This window comes from Hyaena hyaena, unplaced genomic scaffold (genome assembly GCF_003009895.1).
Source record: "Hyaena hyaena isolate Hyena2069 unplaced genomic scaffold, ASM300989v1 scaffold_1073, whole genome shotgun sequence".
NCBI classification, from domain to species: Eukaryota; Metazoa; Chordata; class Mammalia; order Carnivora; family Hyaenidae; genus Hyaena; species Hyaena hyaena.
In genome coordinates this window covers 259,938-274,133 of record NW_024081709.1, presented here as the reverse complement: position 1 = coordinate 274,133, position 14,196 = coordinate 259,938, and the positions used below count along the sequence as shown (strand labels likewise).

Below are 14,196 nucleotides of genomic sequence, written 5' to 3'. Positions count from 1 at the left end.
TACCTTAACCTCTGACCATGATGCGCTGGGTCATGAAACCTTACTCATAACACTTAGCATAATGTATTGCTTTCTGTGGGAGCATCTGAGCTTGGATGTCTATGGAACTAAGTATTCTTCACAGTAATGTACAAGACAGTACATGTGGCATAGTCGGGTCTTTTGGAAAAAAAAGCTTTTGTAAAAGTTGACCTAATTATGCGGTTTTATTATGTGCAGAGATGTGGAGAAGGAAATAACTTTTATTATTTTTTAAAATTTTTATTTTATTTTTTATTTTTTTTTAAATGTTTTATTTATTTCTAGGAGAGAGAGAGAGAGAGAGACAACGTGAGCAGGGGAGGGTCAGAGAGAGAGGGAGTCACAGACTGAAACAGGTTCCAGGCTCTGAGCTGGCAGGGGCTCAAACGCACAAACCGTGAGATCATGACCTAAGCGAAAGTCGTACGCTTAACCGACTAAGCCACCCAGGCACCCCTATTTTTTTAATTTTTAATTAAGAAAGTTTTTTAATGTTTATTTTTGAGAGATAGAGACAAAGCACAAGCAGGGGATGGGCAGGAAGAGAGGAAGACACAGAACCTGAAGCAGGCTCCAGGCTCTGAGCTGTCAGCACAGAGCTTGATGCGGGGCTCAGACTCACAGACTATGAAATCATGACCTGAGCCGAGGTTGGATGCTTAACCGACTGAGCCACCCAGGTGCCCTAGGAAACAACTTTTAGATAGACACCAGAACATGCAAGTCTAGTGGGAAAATGCAAAGCAAAGATTCATCAGGGTCCTTTTTTTTTTTTTTTTTAAGGTCATTTATTTATTTTATTTTGAGAAAGAGAGGGAGCCACACATGCACGAGCAGGAGAGAGTCAGTAAGAGAGGGAGAGAGAGAATCCCAAGCAGGCTCCATGCTGTAGGCATCAAGCCCGACTCTGGGCTCAATCCCACAAACCATGAGACCATGACCTGAGCTGAAATCTAGAGTCAGACTCTTAACTAAGCCACCGAGGCATCCCCATTGAGGTCTTTTGGAAATCTTCACATCATTTAATTTTTTTAATACTGCTGACTACCTATGCCTATTGCATAAAGTGCTTAATGACCAACTCTTCAAACTCTCCAAGATTGCCACTTCTCTATGGTGGGGACTACATCACCATGGGTAACAGAATATGGACAGGGTAAAAGCAAGTGTGTATACATCAGGGAGGTGTGCGCTGTCTACAGTTTAGGCCCATCAGCTGGCCTGAATGGCATCCACCTTTCTTGGGAAGTACATTCTGGATTTGCTTCTTTAAATGGTATCCAGGGAGGTCATGGGTAACGGCATTAAAGGCTAGTCTTTCTCCCAAGCAAGAATCCCTCTCGTGGCTCCGTAACATAATTCACCCATGGTAACTGACTAGTTGGTCTGCTGCCTCATTACCTGTTCTACCTGAGCTTAATAAGATTCTCCCTTCCTTTTTCTTTTCTGTGCTTCAGTCAGTTTTTATTACTTCAGGCCCTCCAAACATATTCTGATGACATCTTGTCTTCTGAAACAAATACCAAAATTGATCCCACTGCCGGCCCCAGGCTCATAACACGCAGAAAGAATCTCTCTTCTGCACCAGGGTATAAAAGAGATGACCTCGAGATGTCAACCCTAGATCCTGACTTAGAGAATGATGATTTCTTTGTCAGAAAGACTGGTGCTTTCCATGCAAATCCCTATGTTCTCCGGGCTTTTGAAGATTTTAGAAGGTTTTCTGAGCAAGATGATCCTGTGGAGCGAGATATAATTCTGCAGTGTAGAGAAGGTGAACTTGTACTTCCAGATCTAGAAAAAGATGATATGATTGTTCGCCGACTTCCAGCACAGAAAAAAGAGGTGCCTCTGTCAGGGGCCCCAGATAGATACCAGCCAGTCCCTTTCCCTGAACCCTGGACTCTTCCTCCAGAAATTCAAGCCAAGTTTCTCTGTGTACTTGAAAGGACACGCCCATCCAAAGAAAAAAGAAAGAGCTGTAGAGTATTAGTGCCTTCCTACAGGCAGAAGAAAGATGATATGTTGACTCGCAAGATCCAGTCTTGGCAGCTGGGGATGACTGTGCCTCCCGTCAGTTTCACCCCCGGCCCCTGCAGTGAGGCGGACCTGCAGAGGTGGGAGGCCATCCGGGAGGCCAGCCGACTTAGGCACAAGAAACGGCTCATGGTCGAGAGGTCAGAGTGTGTTTCTGCAAGGATTTGGCTTGTAATGGATGGTCTTGTATAACTTTCCTGTGTGAGAAAGTGGCATTGTGTTGCCCACCTCTGCATGTCACGAGTCATTTTGAAGCATCCTGCAAAAATTTATGTTGTTTTGAGGAACCTGTGGTGATTTCATGGAAAAAGTGCAATTCCATATTTGCACACCTCTAAATCAGCTAGCTGAGGCCTGTTTAAAAAGGTACATACGTAAACCTTGCCTGTGGCCTTAAGGAAGACTATGTACTACCTGCAACATGATGTTTCTTGAAAATGTTATGTTTACGGACGTTACAGTCTCATGTCCAGGCATTTCTGAGACAGTCTGGTTGTAATATAGCTTTCCGTGTTTTTCATATTTTGGAATGTATGATTTCTGTGTCAACATTTCCCTTGAAATATGGCATTGCAAATTTCATTTAACTTGATTGTAATTTTCGCTCTTGACCTAGGTTCCTTGGATTATCAATATGTGACTTTTTAAGTTTATAGTTTAAAATTCAGTGCAAACTTTATTAAATGCATGGATGTTATTTGCTGTCTGCTAAATTTTACCTGTGGGTAATTATAGTCATAATGTGTCTGCAGTTATGTGTTATGCAATTTGCCATTTTGATGTTTAGCTTGTTCAACTTTGGGATGGACAAATACAAGGCTGATTAAAATCAATAGATTCAAATCTAACATTTTATTCCTGGCAACAGGAGCTTTTTGTTATGGATTTGTTGGTTCAGGGTAAATTAGGAGACTGTTTATCTTGCTTAATTTGATTCCTTGAGATAGGAGATCAATTAGAATTTGAGACATTACAATGTGATAAAACCTTTTGAGATTTGTCCATCTCAGGTTAGAATCTTAAAGTTATTGAACATGTAGAAACTAACATAACTGAAAAATGACTTTTAATTTTTGGTTTTCTGATTTCTTAGACTTTTTCAAAAGATTTATGGTGAGAATGGGTAAGTTTTTTAGTTTATCGTAAAAAGAAATCTTTGCATATTGTTTGTCATTTGTATAATATGTCATCGCACTCTGTCCTGGCATGCCACTGAATGGAGATGCTGTGTGCTATGCATGTACTTTTTTTTTTAATGGGATTTTTTTTCTTAATTTTGCAGCCTAATGATGATAATTCTATGTCCAACCGTGCAGTGCATGAAGCGCTATCTGACTGCAGTAGCTTTTTCGTTTATTAGAAGTTTAAAATCCAAGTTTTTATCCTCTTTCTCTTTCTGTTTTGTTTTGTGTTCTTTTTTAAACTTAAGGAATCAATTAAAGGTAACACGATTACTTGCCTAAGATTAGGTATATTTAGTTTGGTATTTGATTGCTACCTAGACCAAAATTCTCACTTCTGGATATTGAGGCCCTAAAAAAGGTATTTTTGAAAAATCTATAATGGAGAGAAATATTAGCATTTACTTTGAGGTTGGAATTCATCCAGGTGGTATTACCTATATCCTCCTAGCTTATGGAGAGCTTCATTAGTTGGGATGGTGAATGCCATTAATGTTCCCTTAGTAGAATTTGGAAGCATTTTCGCGATTCCTGATTAGGGTAAAAGGTTATAATATGGCTGTGTTACAAAGCCAAATCAGCTTTCCCAAACAGCAAAAGTTAAAATCTTTTAAACTCTTCTGGAAATGTTTTCCTTTTCTAGAGTAATGGAGAATTAAGAGCAAATGCTACCATACTTTTACCTTTTACTGCACACTGGAGAATTATTCATTCTCTGTGCAGAATAACCAGGTGGCTCTATCTCCATATTTTCCATCAGACTTTGTGTAACTTTGTGAATCTAACTGCTAATAGTTTTCCAACAAGAAGAAAATCTAAGTATGTCAAATATTTTAATCTGCCTAAACCTTAGTAACTAAGTATCTTCCCCTACTGGGATTTATGTCATCTTTAAAAATCCAGTTTTGATAGCACTTGATAATTTTTAGAATTTACTGAAATTTTGGAACTTACTGAAATTACTATTTAAAGCAATACAGCCATTCTAGGTGTCAAAAGTGTAATTGAGCCACAGGGCAGCTAATTGCAAGCACTTCTCAGCCACTGATTTTAAGAATCCGGCTCCCAGCATGCTTTCAATGGGCCATGCAAAGGCACATTATTCCCTATCCAGCTCCTCAAGTGCTTAAAGCTTTCTCATTGGTGAGGGTGAACAAGGCAATTGTCAGCATGACGCTTAAGCATCTGCTAATCTCAATTCACCCTGGGAAAGCTGCTTTAACCGATAAAAAAATCTCTGCAGCTTTTAAAATCTCTGCAGCTTCGAGCATTTTAAATGAAAACTTTAAGAATTTTTACTGCTAATAAGGCTTTATAATATAAACAGTTTGTTTTTCTTAAAGAGGATACAAGTACACTGAGTACATGAACTTGGTACAAATGTAAACATGTGCAGCTATTTCAATGACTGTGCATGTTCCTCCTTAGGGATAGACTCTATGACTGGGTTAACAAAAGAGGAATGAAACCCAAATGTCAAGTTCAGAAAGCTAAGGATTTTTCTGGGCTAGAGCTAGCTAGCAGCAGCGAATATCTTCTGTAGACTATTTCAAGATTGTTGCTTATGTGTGGTTGGTACATTATTTGTTTTAATAGCTTGTTCCCCTTACAGTTTAGAGCCAAGGTAACACAAATAAAGCAAGGTTGTCTGTAAATTGAGACTGAGGAAAGTAATATGAATATGTCTTCAGAAAACTAGAGTGTGTTTTATACCACTTGTAATCAAAACCTTTTACATGGAATTACCCCCCCCCCCACCTTGTGTTCTGTCAGTTGCCAATAATTTCCTTAAACTGATTTGCTGCGATGAAAACAAAAAATTGGAATGAGTATAGGCATTTAATCTAGAACTTGTTTCCTGTGGATAACCATGTTTGTAAATGATTATCCACAGGAAACTAGAGATATTTCTTCATGATATTTCTTGGACAGTATGTATGTGGTTGAGCTTAGACTACTTACCTGGAAAATCATTATTGCTCACCATCCTGTGATTGAAAAATGCCTCCCTGTAACATGAATGCTTTCCTTTTGGTAAGACAGGTGAAAGAGAAATGTATGTTCCCTTTGAAGTCTTAGGTTGTTCATTTTTGGCTTGCTTTTATTCGGCATTTAACATCTGTCACTTTATTTTTGATGCTTTATATGTGGCGGTCATTTCCTCATGTGTGCTTTTGTGTTGCATGGATTTGTATGGTTCCATGACTTTTGAAAATATGGTCGTGATGCCTCTTGGCTGAAGCTGTGTTAATGACAAAGCTGTTGTAAGGGTATATAGCTATGAGCCGTTAAATCTACTGCCAGTATCAACAAGAAATGAAAACTGATTCAAGGTGAAGTTATGATCAAAGACAACTAAGAGATACACATTTCACTTATGGACTTTGGACAAAAGATTCTATAGAACTGTAGGGACACCCAATACAACAAAAAGTAAAGGACAATACAGTTGATGTGAGTTTCTGGGGATTTTGTCCCTAGGGGGATGTTCAGCAGTGTCTGCAGACATTTCTGATTAGTTACATTGGATGGGTTGGGAATGGAGTATTGCCACCAGCACCTAGAGCTTTTATAACCTGGGATGCTGCTAAATTGTTCTGTAAGACGCAGGACAGCCTCCTACAATAAATAATTTTCTAGCCTAAAGATATCAGTAGTGCTGCTATAGGGAAATACTGATTTACACTATCAACCTATAAGTGAAAAGTTTCTTATGTTATCATTCTAGTTTGTGGTCATTCTAAAGCCTGTTGCCCAGGTTTTGGTACTAATTATGCTTCACCGAATTCCTAAAGCACCTAATGTGAATGTTTTTAAAAGTGCATAAATAAATGTATTCCTCTCTTTGCTTGAACGTTCAGGACTCCAGGGACCCAAAGCTTAGTATCATGGAATTTCTACTTGCTGTTTAAGGCAGTCAGTGATTTTATATTTAGGAAATTTTGCTACTAGACTATCTCCAGTTCTTAATCTCAATTCTGTGAGGTAAAAAGGTTGGTATTAGATGATTGTAGAGACATGAAGAGACACAGCTACTGTAGCTTTCACAAGGACATACTTAGATCTAGTGACTGGTAGACCCAGAGTAGGGCATCATTTAATGAGATAATGCATGTGGACCAGTTGGCAGTGTTGCTGGCACACAGTAAGCCCTCTGAAGTGTAACGTTACGCTGTTAACTCTGAGAAGGAAGGAAAGAATTCTTCACAATCTGGCTGAAAGACTTCTGCACTCAAAAAGTTCTAGATTTTATCAGTGTGGCCTGGGGTGACCTCTCTAATCTGAAGCTGTTTGGGGAGTTAGTTTTCAAGAGATCCTGTGCAGTCATGTTTGCCTTAATAAGAATCATTGGTGTGTAACACCTGATGGTTTTTAAAATACGATCAGTATAACCTTCCCCTTTTTCTCTTAATAATCCCATTCTTGCTTAAGAGCTGGGGACCTGAAGCTCAGAGAAGCTAAGTGATGTTAGGTTAGGAAGAAAATTGGTGCCACTACTAGGCCTGGAACCCTCACCCCAGCCTCCCATGCCTGGTTCAGCCTGCATAGAATGTGTTCGGGCTTTATTGGGGTCACTTGACACTCTGGAGAACAAAGGGAACTCCCATTTCTGCCTTACGCAGTGATCAGCCTCCTCTGGACTGTGGCTTACTTGGTTCATATTGGTGGCCTCCTGGGTGCCAGGCTCTGTGCTTTTAGCTTCCAGGAGGACGATGTAGCATCTGCTCGTGGTGTTTTCTGAAAAGACACCTGTTAAGGTTTTACAGTGCCAGAGGATGAAAGCTAAAAGAACATATATGGCCATTTCTGGGCCAGCTGAGACCATCCAGCCTTCCCTCCCACCAGAAGATTATCGGACTCTTAGCATATCCATGTTTGTTCTGGAACATATGTAACCTTATGTGTCGGGTATCCAGATTCCTCTCATGCCTTGGTCCTAAAAAAGTTTTTCTTGCCTCTTTTTAGTGAGTATCTTAAAGAATTAGCACAAAAAGTCTTCTTCTTTGCAGTTATAACTTAATTCATATTTTCAAATTCACATAAATCTGGTATATATTTAGTCATACCTATTTAGGTATATATTTTTAAAGACGAAATTTATATAATTATATATATATTCTATATGTAATTCCTTAATAGTCTTTAATAGATATTACAAAGTTTTCTTTGTAAAACTTTGGGGAGGGTTCTTAATTTGCTATACACACAAGAAAGAAACATTGTAAGTTTATTTTGCTTAATTAAGTATGATAAAACATCCATCATTCTCACCACAGATGTTAACTGCATGTATCCTGCGTGCCTTGTTATACATTAATGTGTTTTTCTCCAAACAACATGTGAACTCATGAGGGAGATAAGCTAAGCATGTGTCCATGCGTGCCCGCGTACACACACATACACACACATACACACACACACACCATATGTGTGTGTGTGTGTATATATATATATATATATATATATATATGTATATATATATATAACACTATAATGCCGAGTGTTAGTGCCAGGAGAAAGGAATAGCTAAAGCACTAGAGGAGTAGAGAGAAAGGACAGACCACTTTTGGCATGGAAGAGGTAGGAATTATTATCAAAGTGATAGAATATTCTCTAGAATAACACATTTATGAGCACCTACTATGGGCAGGGCCCTCTTCTAGGCATAGGTGATATAGGCACTGACAGACAAAATCCCTGCTTTATAATCTTACAGGATGAGGCAGGTGATATGTAAATAAACATTTCAAATGGCAGTAAATGCTATGGAGAAATACTATTAGGAGAAAGGGTAAGGGATAAGGTGACCAAGGGAAAGGGGCATTTGCTCTTTTTTATAGGGTGGTTAGGGAGGGAAACACTGAGGTAACATTCAAGCAGATGACTGGAAGTGAGAGATAAGCCATACGGTTGGTTGAAGAGCTTTCTGGGCAGGTTGAAGAGCAAGTAGAAAAGCAAGAGTTCAAGCAAGGAAACCAGTTGGCTGGAGCAAAGTGAATGAAGGTGAGCACGATAGGAATTGAGCTCGGAGAGGTGGGCAGAATCCAGGTAATGTCCTAGGTGTTAGAAGAACCTGCTTTTAACTCATGTGAGGTGGAAAGAAACAGCTGGGTGCAGTGTACACAGATGTAGTGATCTGAATGTAATTTTTAGAAGATCCCTCTAGCTGTAGTATTGAGCATGCACTATTGGGCAGGAAGGTGTAGAAGCAGGAAGATTGATTATTGTAATAATACAGGTGGGAGATATAATGGCTTGGATGAAGCTGGTAATGGTGGAGGTGGTGAGAAGTGGTTGTATCCTAATTATATTTAGAAAGTAGACAGGATCTACTGATGGAATCAGTTATGATGTATTAGAGAAAGAGAGGAATCTGGGATGACTCCAAGATTTTTGGCCTGTAATCTGGAGGATGGAGTTGAATTTATTGGTGAGTAGATTGGAGGGTGAATAATCATGTTTTTGGTCTATGACAAGTCAAGTTTAAGTGTTCTGTTAGACTTTCAAGTGGAGAATGAAGAGGACATTGCTTACACTCATCCAGCATGTAGGGTATCAGGGAGCCTGAGGAATGGGTGGCATTTTAAAAAGGCATATATACTGGTGAAGGGCTTTCATGTTGCAACAGCTGAAGAAAGACTCATTGGATCTGGAGGCTTGGTGATAATTTAAGCTACTTTAAAAGTCTAGCTAAGAGTTGGCTGTGTTCTGATCTAGGGTGTTGGCAATAGAAGTGGAAAGAAAAAGACACTGGGTAAGAGGACTTGATAACTAATTGAAAGTAGGGAGAAGGGAGAGGCAAAGGTGAAAAATGGTTCTTAGGTTTCAAATGTGGATGATTGGAAGCAGGTTACACCATTAACAGCCACAAGCAGAAAAGCAGGTTTGGAGACAAGATTGAGTTTGGCTACATCAACAATAACCATGTGTTTAGTGAGTTATAGCTTACAAATCCTTCCTAGATATTATTTCAATTGGTCCTTTTGTAATTGAGGTGCCTAGGGGATATCCATGTAGGTATTTATTCAATAAGTAATTGGAATTGAGGGAAGGGAGGGCCTGGGCCTGGGCTGTGACTTGGGAGTCATTTGCATAGAAACTAATTGAAGTCTTGAGCTAACTAAGGGCAGGCCTGTTCTAAAAGAAATGTGATGATAACAAAATCTTCAGGAAGGCAAAGTTTAAAGGCTCAAGAAGGAGGTGTGGAGTTACTTAAATAACTAAAAGTAGAGTCCATTTTAATGAAATAAAACCCAAAGTGCATTATGAAAGATTAGTGGGAAAGTACATTTTGAGTACTCCACCTTCAAAAGCTCTGTTTTCTGTCTTTCATTCCTCCAATATTCTTACTGGACTCCTCTCACTACCCGATTTTCCAGTGTAATTTACTGTCCATTCTGTGTGCATGTAGATAGTACACATAATCTTGTGTCCAGCACCCCACTCTGTTCATTGGCGCTACTCTAGAGTGAACTGAGAGCAAATCCTGAGTACATACTCATGGCAGGAATCCATATTCGGAGGCATGAAACCTGCCAAAATAAAACAGAGGACTATAGAAGTCATTTTTGTAACTAGTTGTTAGAAACTACCTGTGTGTGGTGCTTTGAGAACATGTCCAGTGCAGTGGTAGGGTGGATCTTAGAGAATCCTTGAAAAGGAACAACACATTTATTCATGGTATTGAACTTGAGGAGAAAATATCAGGTAATCATTAAATTATTTAATAAGTGCCCAGAAACGGCAGCCAAACCTTAAAAGATTATCTTTGGGGGAGATAGAAAAATACATATGAGTCTAGGAAATATTTCTTTCTAAAGTAATCCCTTTATTCATGGACCATTCCAAATATGAACATTGGGTTATATTTTAGACTCATGCAGGTTTCATTTAGCCATTTTGTAAAAGAATTCACACTTGAGTTGAGTGTTAGGCTCTTGTTTCTCATTTTGGAAAAACACCATTTATCTCTGTAGTGCTATTTCTGTGATATTATCACTAAAACGTCTAGGTCGTACAGCAGAAATTTAGATGGAATTTCCAAATAAAAGCCCAACCTTCCAGTTTTAACCCTAAATCCGGTCATGTGAATCTTGGTTACCATGGGTATTTTTGCCGTAGGAGTAAGTCCATGAGCGATGTCAGCGCAGAGGATGTTCAGAACTTGCGTCAGCTGCGTTATGAGGAGATGCAGAAAATAAAATCACAATTAAAAGAACAAGATCAGAAATGGCAAGATGTGAGTACTTTTTATATTGGGAGATGGGAAGACTGGGAGAATGTACTTATTTGACTCTTCCTTTCTTCTCTTAAAAGAAAATCAGTATACTTGAAATGATTTTCCTTGCTACAGAATTCAGTTCTAGAGAAACTGTGATCAACTTCCTTTAAAAAAATTATATACCTTTTTGACCTGTTACTGTTGCCTATTTTAAAGTCCACTGTGGAAAATATAATGGGAGGTTTATTCTCTCATATTCTCTATGAGTTCTAAAAAAAATATGAACCTGCTTCCTTACAGCATGGTTAACTTGTTAACTTGCTTTGGTTGTTTGAATTTGTAGTATGACTGTTATTGAAGCTTGTGGAAGGAAAAGACTTAGCTCAAAGTTTAGGGGTAGCAGAAGAGTCGGGGATCCCAAATAGTCTGGGCATTAGCAGGGAGAGGTGAAGGGGCTCTCAGAGTTCATAGAGACTTGGGGAGAAATAAGGAATATAACTAAGAGTACTATTTGGGTTGGAAAAGTAGTTGATTGGAATCAAAATTCAATGTTTTCACAGAGCTGACCTGTATTCAGTTGTTTATTTGGATACAGACTTAATATTTAGCTTTGTTCCTGCAGGAAAAAAGCCTGATCTTTTTTGACAGAGGTAATTGTTACAAACCAAAGGAGTGTCTAGAAATACAATAGATAAATTAAACAGAGCAAACCCCAAAGAGTTTGAGAACAACTTTATGGGAAGGGCAGCGTGTTAAAATGAACAGGCGGGCCAGGGATAGTAAATCTTCATTTTCAAAGAGATTAGAGTCTATGAAGAACCCTCTGCCTTGGCTGCATTTCTAAATTCCAGTGTCTCTTTTAGTTGGGAACTCGCTTTAATTATCAAGAAACAGTAGTTCGATGTCACTTTGCCAAAATACATGGTGATGACTTGGGTATGAAAATAACTCTTGAGGGGTTATCCATTAAGTCAAGTTAGATGAAAATTCACACTGATTATCCTCTAGGACTAAATGCACACTGCTTTTGTTCTTGGTGGAAGTAGTTTGTATGGGCTTCAGGCTGTTTTTAAACAGGAGTGGCCCTGTCTACTCTTAAAGGTATAAACCAAACTTTTTGGAAAGTTCATGCTGATTATCTTCTAGGACTAAATACACACTGCTTTTGTTCTTTTTGGAAGTAGTATTGGCTTCAGGTTGTTTCTAAACAGGAGTGGTCCTGTCTACTCTCTTTTTTTTTTTTAATGTTTGTTTATTTTTGAGACAGAGAGAGGGAGAGAGCGCCGTGTGTATGCGCACATCTGCGCAAGTGGGGAAGGGGCGGAGGGAGGGAGAAACAGAATCTGAAACAGCCTCCAAGTTCTGAACTGTCAGCACAGAGCCCAACACAGGGCTTGAACTCAGGAATGGTGAGATCGTGACCTAGGCTGAAGTTGGACATTCAACCAACTGAGCCACCCAGGTGTCCCAGTGTCTACTCTTAGAGGTATAAAGCAAACTTAGGTTAGTCTGAGATCGTGGATGTGCTTCTGTTTGGACTGGAATGCCACTGGTAGTTCTTATTATGGCATTTCTGTATTTTGGAGACATAGAAAAGCCTGTACCATCCAAAATATCTTAAACCCCTGAGTGTGACGACCAGCTTAGGGTGCTCAGCTAATTTAAAAGGAAAATTAAGTTGATTGTCCTTGGGTCAGCAGCCAGCTAGGTTAGACTTTTATTCCTGGGAATATGGGAAACAGATCCACTTGTTCTGTGTGATCTTCCTTATTGCCCTGCCCGGAGGTGGAGTTTGCCTGCTTTGAAATCATGTACTCAAGCCTGGCCTCTCCAGGAAAGCCTTTTCAAACTCTGCCCTCCACTGCCTCAGGTACAATTGACCAGACCCCCACCATCCTGTGCATTCCAATCATCGCTGGATGATAAAGTTCACTGTTGAACTTTTATTGACAAGTCTCTTTCCCTTCAAGACCTAGAGGAGTTCTTTGAGGGGACCCACATCTTCTGTATCGGCATGTTTGTGGCCTTCTGGTTGGAGCTCGCTGTATGTTAGATGAAAGATCGTGCAGTAATGCTTGACCATTCCAGTCCCAGCTCTGTCCCGGTTACACTTGTGACATCTACCATTTCACCTGAGCCAGATTATTGGAATGACATGAAAATGAATTTGAAACAGTTCCTGACCTTTCTGACCCGGCACCCAGTTAACAAGCATTTAGCATTCTTTGTGAAATGGTCAGGGAGGCATGAAAACAGTAATGGGGTCTATCTTACTAGGTCAGGTTTTTTAGACAGACACATGAGATAAAGGTTGGTACAGAAACACCAGCTATAAAAAGCAAAATTAGGGCACCTTGGCATCAGGTTGGAGTGAATAGTTTCAGCGATGTAATGGGATCCTCTGGCACTCTCTCACTGCTAGAAAGGGTGTTTAGAAATTCAGGTATGCCTGTGCTGATGTGATTTTCTTCTGTCAGGACCTTGCAAAATGGAAAGACCGTCGAAAAAGCTACACCTCAGATCTGCAGAAGAAAAAAGAAGAGAGGGAAGAAATTGAAAAGCAGGCACTTGAGAAGTCTGAGAGAAGCTCGAAGACATTTAAGGAAATGCTGCAGGACAGGTAAGAAAGCTGAGTGCATCTCACGGTTTCAGATACCAGTGCTAGAAATTCCTATTTTATGCAAGTGTAGTGTGATGGAAGGTGTATGCCAGTATTAAACCACAAACAGGCATTAAACTCTCAGTATGTGGCTCTGCAATGAAAAAGCAAAGTATTGCTGTAATAAATAGTGACTTGGATTAACAAAAGAAGTGGATGCTTAATACAGTGTGCATTATTTCTTGATTTTTACATTGTATGTTCACATTTGATATCGGATGGTGCTGGCTATAATTGGTGCAGAAAATAAACTACTTTTCTCCTCTTAAAGTGAATTTAGGAAGGGAATGGCCAAATAAAACCGGATCCCACTCATCTAAATTGTGTAAAATATAAAGTTCCTTTTCATGGTTTAGTGGTGCGATTAAAATTATATTTTAAAGGAAGACAATATAAGTGTAAATGGGAGCGGTGTATTTTTGGCATTGCAACAGAACAGGATAAAGGTCCAATTTAAACTTTCCCATAGAGCAGTTACTGTGAGAAACCTTGGAATATTTCTAGGTCATGGGGAAGGCAAATATGCTTTAAGGATAATGTCAGAAAGGAAATGTGCTGTCAGGTGAAATTAAACAAAACTCCTTTGTGCCCTAGAAGCAAATGGTAAACACCGTTTCTTTCACTTAAAGGCAGAGCAGTTTGAAAGGTATTCCCTACTAAACGGGAGTGATGAGGATGTTTCATGAACTTCTCTACAAATGTGAATGGTGTCTTTAATCTGTAACAATTGTCCGTGTGAGTTCTATCAACCTGTATGAAATCATATCCTAACTTGATCTTAATTGAAGTCTGAGTCCTTTGTGGAAATCTTTTATTTTTACTAAATTGTTTAAAACTACGGGGGGCAACGGGAAGCTCACAACCCTGTAAAGAAAGCCACATTATTGGCAGGTTCAAATTGGTTGTCAATTAGTAATATCTACAGTGTGCTAATTTGGGAAGATTTATGAACTTATGGGTAAAGCTTTGTGAAGAATCCCTTATTAAATATCCTTATTTTCTTATTAACAACTCTTTACAATTAAAAAAAAATCTCTCTGAAGTATTTGAAAGCCTGTTAAAAAAAAAAAAAAACT

At 39.2% G+C, this 14,196-nt stretch overlaps 1 protein-coding gene across 6 annotated transcripts in view; it reads left to right on the top strand.

Moving 5' to 3' along the window:
- The window catches only part of LMO7 (LIM domain 7), a 197,155-nt gene that overhangs the window by 147,418 nt on the left and 35,541 nt on the right, over window positions 1-14,196 (top strand). For 4 of the 6 annotated variants that reach the window (XM_039222184.1, XM_039222185.1, XM_039222182.1 and 1 more), the window contains 3 exons: window positions 3,152-3,181; window positions 10,362-10,479; window positions 12,939-13,081. In XM_039222184.1, coding sequence (XP_039078115.1) covers window positions 3,152-3,181; window positions 10,362-10,479; window positions 12,939-13,081 — 291 coding nt within the window. Of the gene's footprint in view, window positions 1-1,478; window positions 2,199-3,151; window positions 3,182-10,361; window positions 10,480-12,938; window positions 13,082-14,196 lie in introns of all 6 variants that reach the window. The other 2 variants (XM_039222187.1, XM_039222186.1) reach the window with 2 other exon arrangements.